This window comes from Balaenoptera ricei, chromosome 18 (genome assembly GCF_028023285.1).
Source record: "Balaenoptera ricei isolate mBalRic1 chromosome 18, mBalRic1.hap2, whole genome shotgun sequence".
Classification (NCBI taxonomy): domain Eukaryota; kingdom Metazoa; phylum Chordata; class Mammalia; order Artiodactyla; family Balaenopteridae; genus Balaenoptera; species Balaenoptera ricei.
This window is the reverse complement of record NC_082656.1, coordinates 20,708,173-20,730,410: the sequence shown is the minus strand read 5'-3', so window position 1 is coordinate 20,730,410 and position 22,238 is coordinate 20,708,173. Positions and strand designations below refer to the sequence as shown.

Genomic DNA, 22,238 nt, shown 5'->3' with positions numbered 1-22,238 from the left:
ATTTGACTCAACAGATAAGAAAAGAAATATCATTGATTGGGCTCCGGAAATATGACTTCTAATCCTAGTTCTCCCACAAATAACTGTGTAATAATGGGGAATTCATTTAACCTTTCTGACCCTACTTGCTTATTCAACAACTAACAAATAGTTAAATTCAGTGACTACTAGAAGCCAAATAGTTGCTAGACACTAGGTGTGTAACAATGAACAGGAAGAAGACAGTCCACGCCTTCAGAGGCTTAAAGTCTGGAAAGGTGAGGAGTTTAGGCCAAACTACCTTTAAACAACTCTCTGTTCCAGAGTTAGCATTTCATGATTTCAATGGGATTATATTCATATTCTGTGTCCTGAGGTCAACACAACAATGATTTCCAAATTGCCTTGAAAAAACTGTGAAGTATTAAATATTTCCTATGTGAACACTGGTAACTAACTTTTTAAATCAGAAGCAGGTATGATATATTTATTCAGAGGGTGATTCAACTACAGAATGAAGCATTTTTAGCACTACAAAATCCAATGTTTTAAAATCTTTTTTTCCTTGCCAGTCTGTTTATTACAATTTTATCATCCTGAAGAGATTCTCTTATCCGAAGTTTTTCAAGCATTCAGGTATTTTGCATGATGTCTGATGTGATCGGTAATAAAGGTTGCAATGAAGTAGTAGCTATGATCATAACCCTAGAAGACAAAATAGAGATAAGACATTTATCTACTATTCAGAAAAATCGATATTAGGGACATTAAATATATCTTGCATGTCACTTAATTTGCTTGTAAATAATCAAACTATCACAACATGTAGAAGGTTTATAATCAAAGTAAAGCTTATTACACTTGTACTTCAACATTTTCACTGAAAAAAGAGTAGTTGAAAAAAGTTTCAACTCACAAAAGCAATGCACCACCATCAATAAGGGAATGTTAAGATACAAAATAAGCACACATAAACAATACAGAGAAAGAACATGAAGAACGCCCAAATGCCCTATCACTGGGAAGTTAAACACAGCCATCATAAATCATGTTAAGAATTCGACCTCCTGCACGGTAAAAGCATATCGTATCTTTATCTGAGGAAAAAGGAATAATTCATTACACTCTGACATCCCTCAGCAATAAATCAAACTGGGTAAAAAGTCAGTAAACTTTTGAAAACTACCATGAAGCAGAGAGAAAATGTGCCAAGTAGTTGAGTTGAAACAGATTTCTATCTGGTCAAATAAAATCATTGATAGGTAATCAGTGGTAAATGGAGAAGCAATCCTTTCTCGGGGTGTCCTCTGAGTACAAAATAAGTAGCTCTCAAAGGAAAAAGAAAAGAAAAATAGGGTGGGAAGAATCAAAGAGTGTTAAAAACCAGATAATTTTGGGGACAGCCCTTACCCTGCCAAAACACAATTAAAATACAAAATAGAATAATCTGAGAAAGATGAAAGTCTAAGATCGAGCGAATGGTCTCTGATGGGAGGAAAAAGGAATTTTTCTAAGCACTTAAGAAACGAAAAAACCTAATAAAAATATCACCTGGGTTTCAGGGAACAAGGTAAAGTCCCTAAGGTTTTGATGAATCAGTAAATGTTCTCTACCTCTTACTTGGCAGGGGTATGCAGTGCATATCTTGGGAACAGCAGTTAATTAAGAGTTCTAGTTTAAAATCATCAAAGTAACTTAAAAGCAATCTGTCTTCTATTTTCAGTGGCCAAACTGTGGAAGTGAATCTGTTAGGAATGTTGTCAAAATTAAGGCTGAGCCTTGGAATTATTTGGTTTCACATCTCTCAAAGATCAGACCAGTCCCAGTTAAATTAGTTAAATTCAGAGCTGAAGGACAGTTTCTTACATAAAGAAAGTTAAAGAAAAGCATTTTCCACCATGGAATTCTTGAGTTGTTAAGCGGTTAAATATGCCCATGATTTTCAGGCCACAAAACCTGTGAAATATAGTACCAAGTACCTGCCATTTTTCACAGATGGAAGACGGATCTGATTGAAAACAGGTGTAGATGCAAGGAAATCGATGCCTCGAAACACTTGTTAACAAAAATCCTAACGCGACTGCGTATGCTGTATTTTCACGTTTCATCGCATGGATGTTCAGTGTGTTGCAGTTTCAGGCACATACTGGGTAGCCACTATTATTATTGTTATTATTTATTATTATTACTATTTTATCAGAGAAGTCCCAGAGTAAACCAAAGTGACAATTTGGAGCTCTCAGGGGTGTATTGCAAGATAACAGTGTATTTCATCTAAAATACAAAGCAAATGTCCTTCCATAATGATATTTAACTGAAGGTCTACCTTCACGAGAAAACAGAAAATGCCTATCATGAGGGACCAAGAAAGATTTTTTAAAATGTCAACATAAAGGCAAGAGAATACATTTGAATTACTGCCATTCTGGTAGATGTAAGACGTTTATATAATTAGAGCTGACTGTGTCATTCTTGATTAGTTTTAGGTTCTGCTGGTCAATATTATTAAATGGGGGTAGCTCCTTTCATCAAATTCTTTGAATTGGTTTGTATGTTAAGCGGCTTGTGTGACTACGTTCATTTAGTGACACTTGAAAGGGCCTTCCTTTCCTCTTCTACCTCACATTTGAAATGGAAAAATCCTTGGTAGCAAAACTCTTAAGAGTATAAAAATAAACGAACTCATTTTTTTATTCTTTGCTCAATTCTCAAAAAAAGAAGCAGTGCTTCAGCGGCTAGTATTTTCCTACATATTTACAGGCAGTATTTTCCTACATATTTTCCAGACCCAATTAGCAAAGCTCAGATATGAATTCCCGAGTTATGAAGTCTCTTCAGAGTACAAAGAAGAAGATGGCTGAAAGCTGCTCATTTGTTTATTCAATAAGCACCTCCTGAGAGTTTATGTGCCAGGTAATTGTGCTAAGCATGGGGATACAGATGAGTGAGAGAGCCCTGCACTTCTAGAATTCTGTGCCATGTTCATACTCTTCTCTAACAGGCAGGCACAGAGGCCAAAACAACCTCTGAATCTTCAAAAAGGGCCTGAGACTTGAGAAGGTACTATAGCCTTGCTTCAATGTTGGTTTCCGGAAGTTTCCATCAGGTCTGAAACTGAAAATGTTTCCTCACTGTATTACTTCAATAACTGATAATAAGACATACTAGGCCTTTCCTCTTCAGACTAAGACTTGATCTGTGTATATTAGCTATCAGAATTCTGCTACCTTGTGCATTTTCAATTTAGATTCACTGAAGTGAAAATAGAAAAATTATGAAGTATAATAAAAACCAAATAAATTATCCCTATGGACTACACTTCCCCCTCAATTTTTTTTGACAGTTGATAGAAATGTAGATTGTGAGCATTTAACACCATTAAAAAGAGGAAAATGAATGAAGTTGGGTAAACCATGTACATGATTGCAATAATTTTTTTTCCCTCCCTAGATCACATATTTATATTACCCACTATTATTTTCAGCTTGTTTAATCCTTCACAGCTCCCATTTCATAAAGAAATACAGATAAACTGTACTTATAATCAAGTGCGCTCAGACCCGAGGTAATCTGAAGTCAACAGAAGTTGGCCTGAAAATCTGAAAAGTTGCTCCCCTGGAGCCAGTGCCCAGGTATGTCCATTCAGTTGCTCATTCAATTACAACAAACCTAAACATAATCTGCTTCAGACTGTGTAGTTCACTTTTAACCTGTCCATGCTGGAAGGAGAGTGAACAGAAAATTGTGCCTGAGCTAAAAATTGTGACTGATGATTTCAATACTTTCTCACTTTTTTTTTTTTTTTTTAAAGAATTGAATGCTTTGTACTGACTCTTCATTAAGTACAGACAACTACGTTTTTCAGTTGCTTGGGATATAGTCATTTTAGAAATAAGTTGATTTATTTTCTCCCCTCAAGAATTTCATCAGTGTTCTAACTCTGTTGTTTTTATAACAAACTCTAGAGTTTTTTCAGTCTTTGTTGGCAGGCTGAAACTTGGTTGTTGGTGGTAACAATGAAATTTCCTGGCATAGACACAAGGGAAGCAGAAGAGGCAACAACACCACTAGAGCCAAGAAGTTAACGTCATTTGGACAAAACATGCTTTGTTACATCACTTATAGCAATAGTTAATATAGTTAAACATACTATTATATTTATAATCAAATTTCATAAGGTTGATTATTGATCTAAAACACGTAATTCTGATGATAAATGTTCAAATTAATCTAAAAAATCTATTTCTATATGATGGATACCCACAAACAAGGTATACATAATGTATTGGTTTTGGACTTACTTTCCCACATGATATATGTATTGTTTCCATGTTAAAAATATCAAGGAGATTAAAAAGACATCAGGGAAATTGCTAAGATCTGCTGCATGAGTTAGACAAGTAGCAGGTTATGCACAACTTCCCCTTATGTTAGCTCTAATTCCATCCCTTGGCTCCTCAGGAGTACTGCTTTGCCTTGCTTTGGAATGGTTAGACAGATAACAGGAGGATAGTATTTGCAATCAGACTACCTTGCTTCCAGGCCTGTTCCACCATAAACTAGCTGTGTGACCTTAGATAAGTAGGTTACTTTTCTGAGCTTGTCTCCTCATCTGTAAAACAGATGGCCAGGAGTCATGTATGAAAACCCATAGCAAATGTCATACTTAATGGGAAAATACTGAAAGCTTTTCCTCTAAGATCAGGAATAAGACAGGATGCCCACTTTTATCACTTCTAGTCAACATAGTACTGGCAGTTCTAGCCAGAGCAATTCGCAAGAAAAAGAAATAAAGGCATCCAAATTGGAAAGGAAGAGGTAAAATTATCTCTGTCCATAAATAATATGATCTTGTATGTAGAAAACCCTGAACTGTTAGAGCTAATAATTCAGCAAAAGTAGCAGGATAAAAAGTCAAACACAAAAATCAGTTGCATTTCTATATTCTAAAAATGAACAATCATCTGAAAAGAAAATTATGAAAACAACTTCATTTACAATAGCATCAGAACGAATACAATACTTAGGAATTAACCAAGAAGATGAACTACTTGTACAATGAATAAACCACTACTGAAAGAAATTAAAGAAGACACAATAAATGGAAACACATCCCATGTTCATGGTCTGTTAAGGTGTCAAGACTACCCAATGCAATCTATAGATTCAATGCAATCCCTATCAAAATTCCAAAGGCAATTTTTGCAGCAACAGAAAAAACCATCCTAAAATTCATGTGGAATCTCAAGGGAGCCCAAATAGCCAAAACAATCTTGGAAAAAGAAGAAAAAAACCTGAGAACTCATGCTTCCAGATTTCAACATTTTCTACAAAGCTACAGTAATCAAGAAGTGTGGTAACTGGTATAAAGACAGACATATAGACCAATGGAATAGAACAGAGAGCCCATAAATAAACCCTGGAATATATGGTCAAATGATTTTTGACAAGAGTGTTAAGCCATTCAGTGGTGAAAGGATAGTTTTTTCAACAAATGATGCTGGAATCCACATGCAAAAAAATGAAGTTGAATCCTTACCTAACACCATATACAAAAATTAACTCAAATTGGATTAAAGACTAAATGTAGGTCCTAAAGCTATAAAACTAACTATAAAACTCTTAGAAGAAAACAGAGAACAAACGCCTCATGACAATGGACTTGGCAGTGGTTTCTTGGATACGACACCAAAGGGACATGCAACAAAATAAAACATAGTCAAATTGGACTTCGTGAACATTAAAATATTTTTGTGCATCAAGATACAACATCAACAGAGTAAAAAGGTAACCCACAAAATGGGAGAAAAATATCTGCAAATCATTTATCTGATAAGGGATTAGCATCCAGAATACATGAAGAACTCATAAAACTCAATACAAATAGCATTCAATACAAAAAGCAACCCAATGGAAAAATGGCCAAAGGACTGGAATAGACATTTCTCAAAAGACATACAAATGGCCAATAAGCACGGAAAGATGCTCAACATCAGTAATCATTAGGGAAATTTAAATCAAAACCACATTATCACCTCACAGCCACCGGGATGGCTACTATCCAGGAAAAGAAAAAGAAAGAAAGAAAAAAGAGAAAAGACGTGTTGGGGAGGAGGTGCAGAAATTGGAGCCCTTGTGCACTGCTGGTGGGACTGCAAAGTGGTGCAGCCGCTCTGGAGAACAGTAGGGAGGTCCCTCAAACAACTAAGAACAGAACAACCATATGACCCAGCAATCCCACTTCTGGGTATATAACCGAAAGAACTAAAAGCAGAATCCTGAGAGATATTTGTACACCCATGTTTACAGCAGCATTATTCATAATAGCTAAGACTTGGAAGCAACTTAAGTGGTCCACTGACAGACGAACGGATAAGCAAAATTTGGTATATGCATACAATGAAGAGCCTTAAAAAGGAAGGAAATTCTGGCGCATGATACACGGATGAACCTTAAGAGGACAATGCTAAGTGAAATAAGCTAGTCACAAAAAGACAAATACTGTATGATTCCACTTATATGAGATCCTCAGAGTAGTAAGAGAGACAGAAAGTAACAGGGTGGTTGCCAAGGGCTGGGGACAGGGAGACATGGGGAGTTGGTATTTAATGGAAACAGAGTTTCAATTTTGCAAGATGAAAGGAATCGTGGAGATGAATGGTGGTGATAGCTGTACGACATTATGAATGTATTTAATACCACTGAAGTGTACACTTAAAAATAGTTAAGGTGGTAAATTTTATGTGGTGTTGTGGTATTTTACCACAATAAAAAAAAAAAGTTGAAAAAAAAACCCAAACAGGTGGATAGGCTAGGAATGGTCTCTCATCTGGTCATATAAGGCTAAAATGAGCTCATGCTGTGAAAACATTTTTGTAAATTGAAATATACCACATTACACATTGATCTAGATTTATTTGAACACTTATCATCATAAATATAGGTTTTAGATCAATGTGCCTGACATATTACCCTTAAACATGAATAAAAATGTTTTAAAAAATCACAACCATATATACTTTTCAGTGTTCACTTTTCACCCTGAAATAAAAATTTTGTTTTTATTATGTTCTGAAGCTTATGAATACATAATTTAAAAAAAATAAAGGTAGAATTTCTTTAATTATAGCTGTATTAGCATAGAGTTAGGTGAGTAGTGAATAGTCAAAAGTATTTTAGTCAAGGAAAATTTGCGAACCAATTGAAATTCAGTAATTATTCTTAAACAACTAGCAAGTAGCACAACAAATAGATTAGCATCTAACTCAAACAATATAAAGTGCGTGCGTGTGTGTGTGTGTGTGTGTGTGTGTGTGTGTGACAAATAATACACAGCTTCTGAGGCTAAGATGTGTACATAAAGTGAAGAGTAATGAAGGTGGAAGCTTGTCCTTTTATTTTACTGCAACAATAGCCGCATGTGTCAAGAAAGATATACCCGATAATGTTGACAATTAAGTACTATTCAAGCGTTAAATTCGTGTTATTTACTGATTTTACAGTGGGACAGAAAATTGTAAATACTTTTCACTGTCAAAAGCTTTCCTATTTCTATGGAATTTGGTCTTAGATATCATTAACTTAACAGGAAGGCTTTCACTTTAAATGTCATATTATAATTAAAAAATACTTTACTAGAGGTAGCTTTTCAAATTCTAAAATAAAATTAAGAAAGTACTATGGAATCTTGTTTTTTTTATAGTTAATTTAGAACAAGCTAAGGTTTCCCAGTACTTGCCTCTTGTAATCTGAAAACAACAGGAATTTTCTTTTCTGTACAGGCAGCTATGAAGTTATCAGGTAATAGCTGTCCATCTGAAAGGAACTGGTCATCTTTTCCTTGATCAATCAGTATATCCAGCTGAGTATCTGGGTAGGACTTCACAAGATGGGTAGCATCATAAGCCTATAAAAAGAGGAGAAATAATGAAAAATAAATTTCAAAGTGCCCAGAAAGATATTCTGCAGAATACCCTATACTAGAACTGAATAGAAATTTAAAGTCATTTCAGCTCTAAGGCTGATTAAATTGAAAACATGCTTTTAAGTTGGCTTGTCTGGTTTTTATTTACAGGCCTTCAGAATTCTATCCTCAATTACAGCTTCTTCCCTACTTTCAACCAGTCCTAGACCAACGGCAAGAATTCTATATCTCAAGTATTCTTCATAGTATATAGCCTTTTTTCTTCCAAACCTTTAAGGTTTAATCACCTCTCAACTCCAAGAAAACCAATTTGTTTTCTTTGTAAATCCTTTTACAAATTGACTATTTCTTCTAACTCCATTACCTTTTTCTATTTCCAAATATTCTCTATTTCAAATAGTCTATTTTTTGTCCCTTCTTTTTGACTAATTCCAGACATAAATCTCTCTTTTGCTATCTGCTGAATGGCACCAAATGTCTACTATCTCCAGGAACTTTCAGGAAGATTTGATTTGAACAATCTGAATCATATTAACAACTCAAATTTATTATGCGAGGAGCTGCCACTAGTTACAATTTTCTATTTTACATCCATCTTTAAATATTGATTAGTCATGTATATTCACTAATGACAACTTCTATGCATTGATCAAGACACACAAAAACCAAAAGATTTCCCCTTCTAAAGTAGCATGCTTTTTAAGACTTGCTTTCTTTAATCTTAAAAGGAGAGAGTGGAAGGACACCTATAAAGTCCAACTAGTTCAAAGTTCCACGATTTCATAATTTTGCATGGCCTCCTTATTCCAAGAGTAAATTAAATGATAGCCTAAACACTGCATAATTAAAATAGTAAAATCTACTGCCATTTGGAGAAAAATGATACAGATTCCTTTATAGGGTACCTCTCCCCTAATTCTCCCAATCAGTTGGTCTTTTACTCAAAACTTCTATTAGACCATAAGGCCCCTGTGGACAGGAAAGGGTCATCACCTTCTTGACATAAGATCTCAAAACCCCACACAAACTCTGCACATGGTGAGGACTCAAAACACTGAGGCACAAGCATTGTCAATGCATTGGCCCCGAAGTAACTAATAGTAATAATTTTCAGCATTCTTCCAATATAATAAAAATCTAAGCCTAAGCAAAACAAAACTCTAATGACTAAAAGATTAACCTTCCAATTTGTCAGAATTTCAATGACCAATCTTAAATAAAATAGGGGTCCATGTGTAAATGACTTTGAATAAACAGCAATAAGACAAAAAAGTTTTTTTTCCCACTCGATTTTCTACTTGCTAACATGCACATGATGATGAGTTCATCTGCAAAATATTCAAACTCTTGGTGGAGTTTTCAAATAGCCCATTTCTGCACAAGAGTGCACAAATCAGTCTCAGGAAAAAAGGGCCATTTTTACCATTTTTATTTTCATTTAGAAGCATCTGCTCCTATGCTTGAAAAAGCAATCTTACTGTTGGAAATATTCTCATAAATGTATATTACATACACAATATCTATTTTTAAGAGCTTTTAAGTCTAGAATTTAAAATCCAAATCTGAGCGATGCTAGACTTTGAAACAGATACACGAAATGAAAAGCCAGGCCTCGTGGTTCTTATCATACAATTAAGCACACAGTTAATATGAGGTAAGTCTGAATTTAGTAATATGGGGTATTTTTTGTAATGTTAATTTAGAAAATAAACATATAAATGAATCATTAGCAGAAAAAAAATGTAGCCGCAGAATTATCTGCCATAATTCAATGCAACTGAAAAATTGTTCTTTGTTGTTGTTATTGTTATATGTATACACTTTAATTATTTTTTGCTCTGGATCCTTAACTTGAGTAAGTTAAGAATGTAACGTCTGTAGTGTGTAGCTTTTTTAACAAATTTGAAAACTTAAGAATGAGTATGAAGACCGCCATCCGGTACCTACCTCCCATTTACTTTGATCTGTTCCCAAATATCCACTAAAGGCTTTTTTGCCCCAAGGACAGAGCACTGGGTTGCAGATTGGAGCAAATGCTGACACAGACTTCAGAAACAAACGAAAAAAAAATTAAAAACAAGTTATATTTTGCTAAATTGAATATGAACAGGTATTTACAACTTGCTTAAAAACTCTGACTTGCCATGAAAATCCCTGTGAACAATTTTCCTTTTGCTATATTATGGGCTTAGATTATATGCCTCTCCAAGATACCACATCCTTTGTGTATTCTATTAAAAGAGCTACATTTTCATTAAATAAGGCACAAATGAAAGTTTATGTTCAGCGTTTCTACTCATTTTTTCCACTTAAAAAATCAAAGTCAACTTTACAAGAATATTCCCGGTAAAAGTAAATGATAACATACTGTCACAATAACATTAATCAATAATAACTTTTAGGGAAAAAAAGCCTAGAAAACTATAGTTTGAATAGAAGCAATGAAAATTGCTTTATAATACCTCTCATAGACCAATGAGAAACCACTGGGATAAAATTCCTATACTTCTTATTCTGTAGCATATATTGTGTGGTCAAATTTAATACTCTTTCCCCACAAACCTCTTGAAATTCCCAACGCTAGAAAAGTTTAGTCCCAATACTAAAACAACAGTATCTTAATTTCAGTCTTTGAAAGTTCCTAATATTATACTATTCAAGAGAAATATCTTGTCACTAGAAGCTTAGGTAATCTTACTTTGTATTTTCCAGGATTCTTCAAAGCACAAATCAGAGCTCCATGGCCTCCCATGGAGTGGCCAAAAATAGACATCCTTTTGGGATCCACTGGAAAATTGGTATTTATGAGTTGTGGAAGCTAGAGAGAATTTAATAGTGGGACAAGAGATATGACAGAAATAAGTTTAGACTTTTTCAAAGTCATCTAAAATAATCAATACTTCCATATTCACAGTCTTACAATGGTTTACACTAGTAAAGATTAAAAAAAGAAAGTCAGCTAGACAATGATCATTAATATATCACTGGAGAATATATGTTACATCTTCCTTAGAAAGCAACTTTAAGAAGATAATGCAGAAAGAAACTTTAAAATGTTGTAAACTTTTGATCTAGAAATTTCACTTCCTGGAATCTCTTCTAAGGGAAAAGTCCTTACGGGTAAAAAATTACAAACAAAGATAATCAATGCAGTAATACGTATTATGGTAAAAAAAATATATGTAAATATATAAATAGCCTCCATTAGAAAAAAGTAAATCACGGCATATGACAGAATACTATGCAATTATTAAAATTATGTTACAAATAGATCAGAATATTAGAAAATATTTACTTTATACAACTAAAAAAAAGAACAAGATAAAAATGTTTTACTATTATATGAAAACTAGTCATTAGAAAAAGTCTGGAATATACCAAAATATAGTTGTTGTTTGGGGTGACAGAATTATGGGTGATTAAAATTTTATATTATCGCTTCTGAGTTTCTATGATGTACACATTAACAATTAAAATCATAGAAAAATGCATAAACTGCACACAAATGTTATTAATAGAAGCAATGCTTTACCACTTATCCTTTTTGATTTTAATCACTATGAAATATATCTGGATGAACCAACCAGCTGCCAGAAAATACAGTTTTTTCATATACTATTTTCTTTGTATAACCTGGGTAGTGTATACAGGTATCAATATAATTATTAAACTCTTTAAAATTGTACTTAGTGTTCATTTAAATTGCAGACAATAGGACTATAGTACTTGTAAACGTTGGAATTTTTACTAAGATAATTAATAAATATGTACCAAATAGATTCATCAATACCATACCCTAGTTTAAAATTCTCGGGACTGGAAAGACTTTGTGTCCAAAATCAAACTTTTGGCAGCCATCAATTAATAATTACACTGTAAATTAAATTACCTCCTCCGTTACATACGAGTACATTCTGTAGTTAGTTTTCCAAGGATCTTCAGTAGCATCCACATAAAATCCAGCACCAGTGCCAAAGTCCCAGGTCTCATCTTCTCCTTTAATATTGCAGCCACCTATGAAGGACAAATCTTGTGGTTTCATCTACTCTGTAGTAATGGCCCATGTTTAATAACACACTTTAAAATGAACCTGAAATTTCACTTGCAGTAGAGCTGTTCACCAAGTATCGTAGGCTCTCTGCGTTTTGGGGCACATACTTCCTTGCCCTCTTGAGTGGGGTCACGTGACTAGTTCTAGCCAATGAGGCAAGAGAGGGAATGGCCCTCCAGGCTGGGGTATTCACTGGCTTTCTTCACTGACGAAGCTCCCCCCTATGTATTCTGAACATATCCTTCCTCACTCTGTTTTACCTGTCAAAGGGCTTATACTCTCTTTTTATCTTTCAGAAATGTGTTAAGATTCCTTCTCTGATGACCCTCCTCATTACCAACACTTCTTTACTTCTCTGTACCACTGTGATCTTAGAAGGGAAGGGGAACAAATGCTTGTGCTCAATTCACTATTTTGAACTGAAGATGTCTCCTTATGTACTTTGGAATCATTCCATCACGTTTCCCCTATTTACCCACCCCCCAATGGGATTTTCTTATATTCTATTTTAACTAATTACGTTTTATTTTATATCCTTGCATACAGTTAAAAAGCCAACCACTGGGATTTTGAATAAAATTATAGTGATACGTAATTTGATGGAAATGACCTCTTCATAATAGTCAGTCTACCCATCCAGGAACATGGCATTCTTCCACTTACAACAGTTAGGAAATTTTACGTTTTCTTTTAAAATAAATCTTCATACTTTAAAAGTTTATTCCAAGGCATTTTATATTTTTGATGCTCTTCTGAATTAAACATTTTATTACATTTCCTGTGACACGTCTTACTTTTACCTAATATGGATTGTGAAAGGAAATGCATTACTTCCAAGGCCAGCCATTCAACTTCCAGATAGTTTTAGCTACCATTTAAATTCCATTTCCTGACCCTTATAGGGTCCCAAAACAAGTTTCAACTATCTGATGGATTGAATTCTCAAATATTTGATATTCTCATTTCTCTAATGTAAACATTATAATCATTTACATTAAAACTAATACTTGTTTAACTGTACGACTATTTGATGACTAACAGAAATGAGAAAAGATAATTACCACGTGACAAGGCAGTTTACCCAAGGAATAAAAATAATTATTTCCTATGCATTGTAGGTTATTTTGGCACTAGTGCCAATATGATACATTATTAATTGAGTTGCTCAGTCTCTGTTTTAAAGTGTCTTAGTGTCTTAATCTGTAAAATGGGAATAGCAAAACTGTCCCCTCTCATAAGGGTGACGTTATGAGTAAAATTCAGTGAGGAAAATTACAGCATGGTATTTTAGAGACATGATGTTGCTTGAAAGATTAATAAATAGCAAAAATATGAAATGAATTGTGTATATATTGTAACTTAAGTCTTAAAGATTTATATTTTTACAAAGGACCTCTGGAACAAGAACACTTACGAGGGCTGGTATCTGGAGCAATGACGACAAGGCCATGTTCCGAGGCAGCTTGATGGTAACCAGATTTTGATATAAAATTTTGTTCTGTGCAAGTTAAACCTAAAGATCAAAAATATTGTTATCTCATGATAACGCTGTGACCTGTGAACGGTTTATAAGCTTTAATCTTCTTATAACACAGGAAAACAAGCTCACTTATTAAAAAGTTTTTTGTTTGTTTGTTTTAAGAAATAATGCTGAAAAAGACACTAAAGTTTCCCTTCTCATAAAATATGTAACAGTATTAATCCAAGAACTGTCTTAGGTTAAATGCTCCCATAGCTGTCCTTTGAAAGTCACTCACTAAAATTTCAATTACTGAAATCCTTTGGACCAGGTGTGTTTGGGAATTTAGAATTATTCAAACTGTAGAATGGCAATATGGTGCATAAAACAAATGTTATTACAACCCTAATGGTGTGTTATTCTTTTAACAAGAGATATGACTGCAGTAGCTCTCACCAGAAACAAAATGTAAAAAGAACAGGAGAAAAGAATGAATACAGCTTTGGACCATGAATCAGAAAACTTGTTCACTCTTTTATGTGATCCTGGGTAATATATAACTTCGCTGGTACTATAGAATAGTTTCCTATTCTACAGGTTACATGATTTCTAAGAGCATCTTTAGCTACACAATACTATGTTTCTAAAACAAACATGTAATTTGTTGTTGCTTTTGGCAATACCCTGCTCTTCTAGCAAAATTGGTTTGCTTTTTCCAATCAAAGAAATTAGTTGTTGAGTTAAAACTAGATAGGCACATCAGAAAGTCTACAAACAATAAATGCTGGAGAGGGTGTGGAGAAAAGGGAACCCTCTTGCACTGTTAGTGGGAATGTAAATTGATACAGCCACTATGGCACAGTATGGAGGTTCCTTAAAAAACTAAAAATAGAACTACCATACGACCCAGCAATCCCACTACTGGGCATATACCCAGAGAAAACCATAATTCATAAAGAGTCATGTACCACAATGTTCATTGCAGCACTATTTACAATAGTCAGGACATGGAAGCAACCTAAGTGTCCATCAACAGATGAATGGATAAAGAAGATGTGGCACATATACACAACAGAATATTACTCAGTCATAAAAAGAAACGAAATTGAGTTATTTGTAGTGAGGTGGATGGACCTAGAGTCTGTCATACACAGTGAAGTAAGTCAGAAAGAGAAAAACAAATACCGTATGCTAACACATATATATGGAATCTAAAAAAAAAAAAAGAATGGTTCTGAAGAACCCAGGGGCAGGACAGGAATAAAGACGCAAACATAGAGAATGGACTTGAGAACACGGTGAGGGGGAAGGGTAAGCTGGGACGAAGTGAGAGAGTGGCACTGACATATATACACTACCAAATGTAAAATAGATAGCTAGTGGGAAGCAGCTACATAGCACAGGGAGATCAGCTCGGTGCTTTGTGACCACCTAGAGGGGTGGGATAGGGAGGGTGGGAGGGAGACGCAAGAGGGAGGAGATATGGGGATATATGTATATGTATAGCTGGTTCACTTTGTGATACAGCAGAAACTAACACACCATTGTAAAGCAATTATACTCCAGTAGAGATGTTAAAAAAAAAACTAGGCACTTAATTTTTACCTTTTAAAATTAAATATTATTCTCATTTTTAAAGACTGGTATTTGGGGCATATCCTTGAGGAAACATACATAAGGGAGGATTTAAATCAAAGTTATAAGAAGCAGTTTTAAAGAAACAAAAATAGAACGCTATGACATAATTTGGTTTCTATGAGTCTCTTATAATGTCTGCTTCTAAAGATGAAGTGCCAACATCCTGTGAAAGAAAAGTTAGCACAGAGGTTCAAAATTACTCTCTCACAATCCATTCAAGAATCTTTAACATTCACCTCTGATTTAGAAGCATTAGTATTCTTTTGTGATGTTCCAGATTGTAGCCAGAGAAGGTCAGTCCAATTAAAATATTTCAGAGAACACTGTAAGAAGTTACTTGGCTGTGGTTTCTAATTAGCATATCACAGGTGTCCTGGTTTTACCTGATACTGTTCTATTTGAGTGGTAAAGTCTCTAAGAAACGCTTGAGTAGGTACAAAGTAAACAACTTTTCTAAGCTCTTGTCACTGAGTCTAGAACTTTATATTCTCTGCTGAATTACTTGGTCTAATTGAAAAAGAAGTATAACAAATGTAATTCAGTAGGTCTGAAATTATTCTCAGGATAAAGTAAGAGTAGACTATGACAGGCTCCTAAAGTCTTTTATAAATGGTTCAGAAAGCACACCAATAAGTAAAGATTAAAGAATAAGATAAGCTAGTTAAAAAGAAAAAGAAACTCCTTTATAAAACTCAAATGCATACCACTTACCAGACAGCCAATATAGTGCAGGGCATTTTCCAGTTTCTGCCTTTGGCGGTAAATAGATAGCAAATTTCATTTTGCATTTCAGTTCAACACTGTAATTTTAACAGTCACAAAAAAAAAAAAAAAAAAAAAATCAGTTGCCCCCCCCATCAGTCAAGACAGAAACATAAAATAAGTGATTTAATGTCCAAAGTAAGTGATTCCACCAACATTTAAGGAATATACCATAGCCCTTAAAGAAAGAATGAGGCCAATTTAGCATACTGATCTATTGATATTAACCAAACTGAGCCTAGGCTGTGCATGGTACACCATCATTCTGAGCAGGCTGAATTAAAAGAATAAATGTAACATCCTCAACGTAGCACTAAAATTATTAAAACAAAAATTGTTTCTAAAGAGATATATGAGATAATAAATCAGCTTTTATAAAAAATGAATTCTAAAGCTCTTAAACTACATGTTTGTTCACGGGCACTGCAATGCATCACATCTTTAATTTGCTTTTCATCACTAAGAGTTCATTACCATCACCAATATCAAAACTAGATAAGATAAAGCTGATAAAAATCACAGGTATTTTTTACAGGTACCCAGTAATTCATGCAACAGTGATCTTTCATGGGCTTATTTAAAGAATCAACTAGACGGAAGCAGAATTAGAGATATCTAAAATTGTATCTTCTTAGTAGTTACCTGTCATGTTCAAAAACTTTCTGCAATCCCCCAAAGCACTTGTTGCTGGAAATCTGTTTCAATGCCATTCTTCTCCTATTAGTGAAGATTAATCTCATTAATTTCTAGAGAATCAGTTCCTAAAAAATTTGAAACAAAACTAACTGTTTTGGGGATAAATTATCTAAACATGCAACTGTCTGCCACCCTGAATTTTTTCACCTGCTTATTTCCTCTCATAAATAATATTATGAAACTGACTAATTTTGATACATACACTTACACTTGGTACTCACTTTAGGAAACTTTAGTACTTTGGAACGTCATTACTAATTTATTAACAAGCTTTGTCTGTATGACTGTGGACTGCCCCAAATTCTTTTTTATTTTTATTTAATTTATTTTTTTGGCTGTGCCGCGTGGCATGTGGGATCGTGGGATCTTAGTTCCCCGACGAGGGATCAAACCCATGCCCCCTGCAATGGATGCACACAGTCTTAACCACTGGACTGCCAGGGAAGTCCCTTTCCTTTTTACTTTTTTCCAAATTCTTTTCAGAAAGAGGCAGAATATAAATAAGTTATTAACTTTAGCTTAGAAGATTAAAAATTGTTAATAGTTTACCTGTTAACTGTAACAAAGGAGGCAATGGTATGACATTATGGTTGATATTAAAATGGGAGGAAAATGGTGTAACAATAATGATTTTGATAATAATAACAGGTAACATTTACTGAACCCAGTGTCACAGGCACTTTCCTACATGTTGAACGAGATCAAATTACTCATCCTAGGAGAGTGTTTCACAGAAAGTGATATACAATTTTCAGATCAACATTTCTCCTTTTAAAACAAACCAGCAAGTAAAACAAAAGCCTGTGCTGAGTGAATTAAAAGTACAGTTTGTCATGGGGAAATTTTGAAGTCTGGTCATTCTTTTCTCTCTAACACATCTTTAAAGTGTTCATAAATAATTTTAAACTTAAATGTTAAAATACCATACATTATTAATTTTTAATAATAAATACCAAAAAAACTGGAACACCATCTTTATGGTAAACACCTGTTGAGCAAAGAGAAACCAGACTGATTCTGATTTGTATCTCTCGAGGAAGGACTCCCTTCCTCTCCTTATAACAAATCACTAAATCATACACACTAAATAAAAAATCCTCAGATACCGGGAACAGGTATGACCTCTCTGGTGGTCTTCTCAGTGAATGTTCTACTGTACGCTGATCAGTTGTGGTGTTAAGGTTACTCTAAAAAGATATGTAGCAATAATCTTAGAAAGCTTATTTTGGAAACGTCTTTGCAAAATTCTAAATAAGATTAGTTTCAATCCTACGCTTAAGTAATCTCCTCAGTAAATCCAAATACTGAGCTTTGCATTGGAAACCTGGGATGTGAACCAGAAAGTCTGACATCAGAGCCCCTACTCTCCTACTATGCTTTCCTGCCTCCTGAGACGGTTTTTAAATACTCATAAAAAATTTTTTTTCCGGAAAAGATTCACTAATTTTATAGCATTAGGGTATTACAATTATACACAGAGGTAGCATTACCTTCTATTCACAGCTTTATGCTTTTAACCTTTAAAAGACCAATTTTTAAACAACTGCCCACAAAATGTTATTAATTATTGAATATTAACTTCAGCTATTCTTGTTTATGACACTATCTTAAATAATGAATTAACAGAGATAGATGTATACTTTTAAAATATATACACATGAAATATACACACACAAAATATACACACAAAATATATACACAGTAGTGTTAAGGAATAAAAGTTACCTGAATTATTCTTAAAGGAAATCCTATTTTTTTAGATCTAGCAGGGACTATGTCTGCTTTCCCAAAACATGGTACACTGAGCATATATCTAGTACGTGAGAGGTACCTAATAATTATTTGTTGAACTAATGAATAAATTTTTAACTTCTAACTACCAATTATGTGAAAGTTTTAAAAATTAGCTTATTCTTTACCTCTATTGTTTTTATACTTTGTTATTCATCTATTTTAGTAATCCGTAACTAGTCTATTTCTTCTGCTCTTTCAATGTTCTTAATTAAAATTCAAAATCAAACACTTTCCACTGGGCCAGAGAAAACAAAGTTAAAATACTGTTTTTTTAAATTGGTAGAATGAATTAATAAAAATAAAATCAAAGCTTTTAGTTTTTTTTTCCCCCCTAACTACCCATTTTAGAAACTATCTTCAATTGTCAATTAAGAAAGTTAGGCTCAATAAAAAATAAGACATAAGCTAAGAACTAGATATGATATACTATGATATATGAAATGATATACTAGGTGATGACATTTTTCACTAAAATTTTTCTATGTGAAAAATAGCATATTTTAAACCAAGTTACTAGATTTTTCATTCAACTTCCAAACTAATACATAAAAATAAAACTTTAATGTACCTGTCCAACTGCTACTTGCTTTTTTATCTGCACCGAAGGGTAGATGATCCTGAAAAAAAGATCAAATGGTGTATAAATGGGACATACTTTTCACAACAAAGGTTATACAGACATGTATAGTACACTACACATTCTCAACGGAGACATTTTCCCCTTGTGAGGTAGATGACTATCTACTCTGGGTATGGCAGTGTCAAAAGGGCAGCTGATGGGACAGCACCATCGCTTTACCTCGGCCCATAATCTAAGTACATTAACACCTATTTTGCCACAAGGCCTTGTGTTTGGTTAAAAACTTTTCCTGGAATAAGAGTCCAATGAAGACAGGTTTTTTTTTTTTTCTTTTAAATAAATAGAAAAAGTTTTAGATTGTAATTTGAAAGTACGAGATATAGTCAACTGCTGAGTGAAGAAAACAGGAGTGGAGACTAGAAAAGTAGAGAAAGATAAGAAGCCTAGACTCATCAGCTAAGAGTTGTAGGTCAAACTTGTAATGCGGGGAGGATAAAGAAGGGAAGAGATGAGGGTTTAAGGACTACTGGGCTGACTGGCTAGAAAGGATAAACTGGTGAGAAAACTGACTGGGCTTATGAATGATGGTGAAGTTACTGATACACAGAAATAAACAAATAAATAGAAATGTACGTAGTAGTGTGCACCAAATGACACCAAATGTGTCATTTGTCTGACACGGTTCATTTCGGTTCTAGAACAGATTCTGGGAGAGAAATGAAGTTACAGAGTAGAATAGAATAATAATAAACACCCTCCCCCAAGAAAAACCAAAAACAAAGGCAAAAAAAATTTCACAGTGCCAGTCTTCCTAGAAAGTCAATGAAATGTACATCAATATTCTTCAGAGAACAAAGTTTCTCTCAGTGCATGGTACATGGAAAGCCAATGAGGCAAAAAGTATTAAAGTCATCTTTATTCACAAAGCATCCATTCCCCCAAAAGGCTAAACTGTCAAATCTTACTTTTCTTCCCTTTACTTATTGAAGTTAAGTGTTATTTATCTCCAGAAGTCTGTGTTCTTTGTATTTCACCCATTCTTTCCTTCTTCCCATGAGCCTCAAAAGTTTTCTATCTATCTCTACCTGGGTTTTTGTTCTCATTCTCTCATGGACTTTGATCCATTTCTCCATCTGCAATGTGTCCCACCCCACTGGCTCTCAATGACCTACACAGGTCTTCCCAACATCATCCGATTATGGAACTGCTGACCGTCACTTCTTTGTTCAAATCCTCTCCTCAGTGAAAAAACAGGATTCCATTCCCTAAGTTTCCGCTCTATTTTTGCGTTGAAACAATATAAATTTGCCTCTCTTGATTCAATCGTTCTCAGGCATTGGTGCCAGAATTTAAATTTCTTGCTGGACCCTTCTCACAGGATGTGCCACAGGCTAGTAAAACTCAATGCATCTAAAGTTAAGCTTCTGTCTCCTACCTTCAAACCAAGTGTTTCTATTCCTTTTTTTGCTTCTCTTTTCATCTATGCCTGTCTTGCCCAACCTACATTTGAAATGTCTTAAAGTTACCCCGTCTCTGAATTCCCATTGCCACCATCCTAATTATACATAAGAAATTAAATTTTCCTTCCTACTTTGTTTCCTTCTTGTATGTCTCACTAAAATCAATCCTGCATGGAAGCCTAGGGCTTTAATCCATTTAACTTACTACTCAATGGATCCCTATACACGACACATCTTCAGGCCTAACATGATCTACTTGGAGTTATCAGTCATTTAAATTTATTTATAATTTTATTTTAAAAATTGTGATAAAAAACACATAACATAAACTTTACTGTCTTAACCATTTTTAAGTGTATAGTTCAGTAGTGTTAAGCACATTGTCAATTTTAAAACCTGGTTAGCTTGCCCACATTAACTAGCAGATGAAAAATGCTTGCCCACTTCCAGGATGCTGCTACAGGTGTCCAGAACTAATCCCACTCTGCTGTCAGGGCAGAAGTTGAAAACCAATAAGTCACTGAAATGGAAGATAGTGTCAGTAATTATGTGATTTTTTAAAAAGCTTGATGCCATTAAAACTTCACAAAATTGAAACTATGAACTGACAAAAAGGATGAACAGAACTCCATATATACTTTGGTCACATTATTAACTGTGTACTAAGCATAATCGCTTTTCCTTCATAAAAATTCACATGGCTTGCCCACAGATGAATTTTTAATCCACCCTGGGGAAAAACAGCATCCATGAGCTCCAAGCACCTTAAATTAGCTCTCAAAACTGTCTTCAATGGTCCCACAGTATTTGTCTGGCCTTGTTTTCTGTTATCTTAATTTAGTCAAACTCAATTATGTATGATTCTAGAATAGCCCAGATGTTTCTACTGGGTGCCACGGTACAATGGTTTTAGAGCAGGTTGTGGAGCCAGACCCTCCAGGTTCAAATTCTGGCTTCACCACGTACTATTACACGGTAGTTCTTTGGTAGTGGTAGTGACTTCGGGCAAACTACGTCATCTTTCTATGCCTCATTTCCCCATCTGTAAAGTAAGGATATTAATAGGATCAGTTTGATAGGGTTGTTCCCGGGACTGAGTTAATTCACGTACTTCGAACACTGCTGGCCATGATACGCACACAAATGTTAGCTATTGTTATTCCTGCAACCTCGAATGCCCTCCAAGGTCCGCGCAAATGCCATCGCCCTGACGACGCAGTCACGGACGACCTCCAGACCCCTACACAACTGACAGCGCATTTACAAATACGATCAGCCTTCCAAAGTGCTTGCGAGCGTGTGCGGAGAAGCGGGATCCCCAGGTGCCCGGCCCCTTGACCCAGGCGCCCGTGGAGGCTGCGAACGCTTTGGGGTCTGTTTCCTCCACGACGGAGGTACCCATCCACCTGACGCAGGAACAGCTACGCAAACGTAGTGGGGTACTTGATAAACCGGCAGATGCCCTCAGAGACCGCACGCCCGAGCGCCCCGGGTTACACATTCTTGGAAGCTCAGTGAGGAAAAGGGATTCGGGAAGAGGCGCCGAGCCTCGGGTCAAAGTCCTCGGCTCAGCGCCCCTCCCTCGGCCTCCTGCCGCGGCTCGTCGCGCTCTGGGCCCGGGGCCGCGTTCTTCGCGATCGCACCCACGCGACTCGCCGCAGGCCTCTGCGTGCGCCCCGACCGGGCCCCGTCGTGGCACCGGGGAAGCACGAGACCCAGATGGGCCGAGGACATCTGGGCCTCTATCCAGACCTAGTCTTACCTCGGGCCGCGTAGGGAAGAGGAGCAGCAGCCGCAAGGGAAAGGCGGGGCCTCAACATGACCGCCCGGGCCACCGTCTCGGCCCCGCCCCTCTAGGGTCCGCCCCCCCTAGACCCGCCCACTCCCTCTCCTAA

At 35.4% G+C, this 22,238-nt stretch overlaps 1 protein-coding gene across 3 annotated transcripts; it reads right to left on the bottom strand.

The window, feature by feature from the left end:
• Window positions 1–451: 451 nt before the first annotated feature.
• On the bottom strand, window positions 452–22,194 carry ESD (esterase D). 3 transcript variants are annotated; one of them, XM_059902704.1, is made up of 11 exons: window positions 22,106–22,189; window positions 18,872–18,920; window positions 17,616–17,696; window positions 16,456–16,530; window positions 15,763–15,851; window positions 13,369–13,467; window positions 11,793–11,917; window positions 10,602–10,721; window positions 9,851–9,949; window positions 7,718–7,885; window positions 452–684 (listed from the first exon to the last, which is right to left on the bottom strand). In XM_059902704.1, the coding sequence occupies exons 4-11, from the start codon at window positions 16,521–16,523 to the stop codon at window positions 604–606; spliced, it is 849 nt and encodes a 282-aa protein (XP_059758687.1). In that variant the 5' UTR covers window positions 16,524–16,530; window positions 17,616–17,696; window positions 18,872–18,920; window positions 22,106–22,189; the 3' UTR covers window positions 452–603. The 3 variants fall into 3 exon arrangements, with proteins under 3 accessions (XP_059758687.1, XP_059758686.1, XP_059758685.1); XM_059902703.1 differs by lacking the exon at window positions 17,616–17,696 and having other exon boundaries at window positions 22,106–22,194; XM_059902702.1 differs by lacking the exons at window positions 17,616–17,696; window positions 18,872–18,920; window positions 22,106–22,189 and adding an exon at window positions 17,463–17,482.
• Between the last annotated feature and the right edge of the window lie 44 nt (window positions 22,195–22,238).

Bases quoted from the DNA above. Each gene is read 5' to 3' on its own strand.
- ESD (XM_059902702.1), bottom strand. From the start codon at position 17,482: ATGGTGTTCCAGTTTTTTTG. The intron at 13,468-15,762 runs GTAAGTGGTATG...TTTGATCTTTAG, and splicing joins TGCACTATATTGGCTGTCTG to GTTTAACTTGCACAGAACAA. The intron at 685-7,717 runs GCAAGTACTGGG...TTTGTCTTCTAG, and splicing joins TTGTTTTCAGATTACAAGAG to GGTTATGATCATAGCTACTA.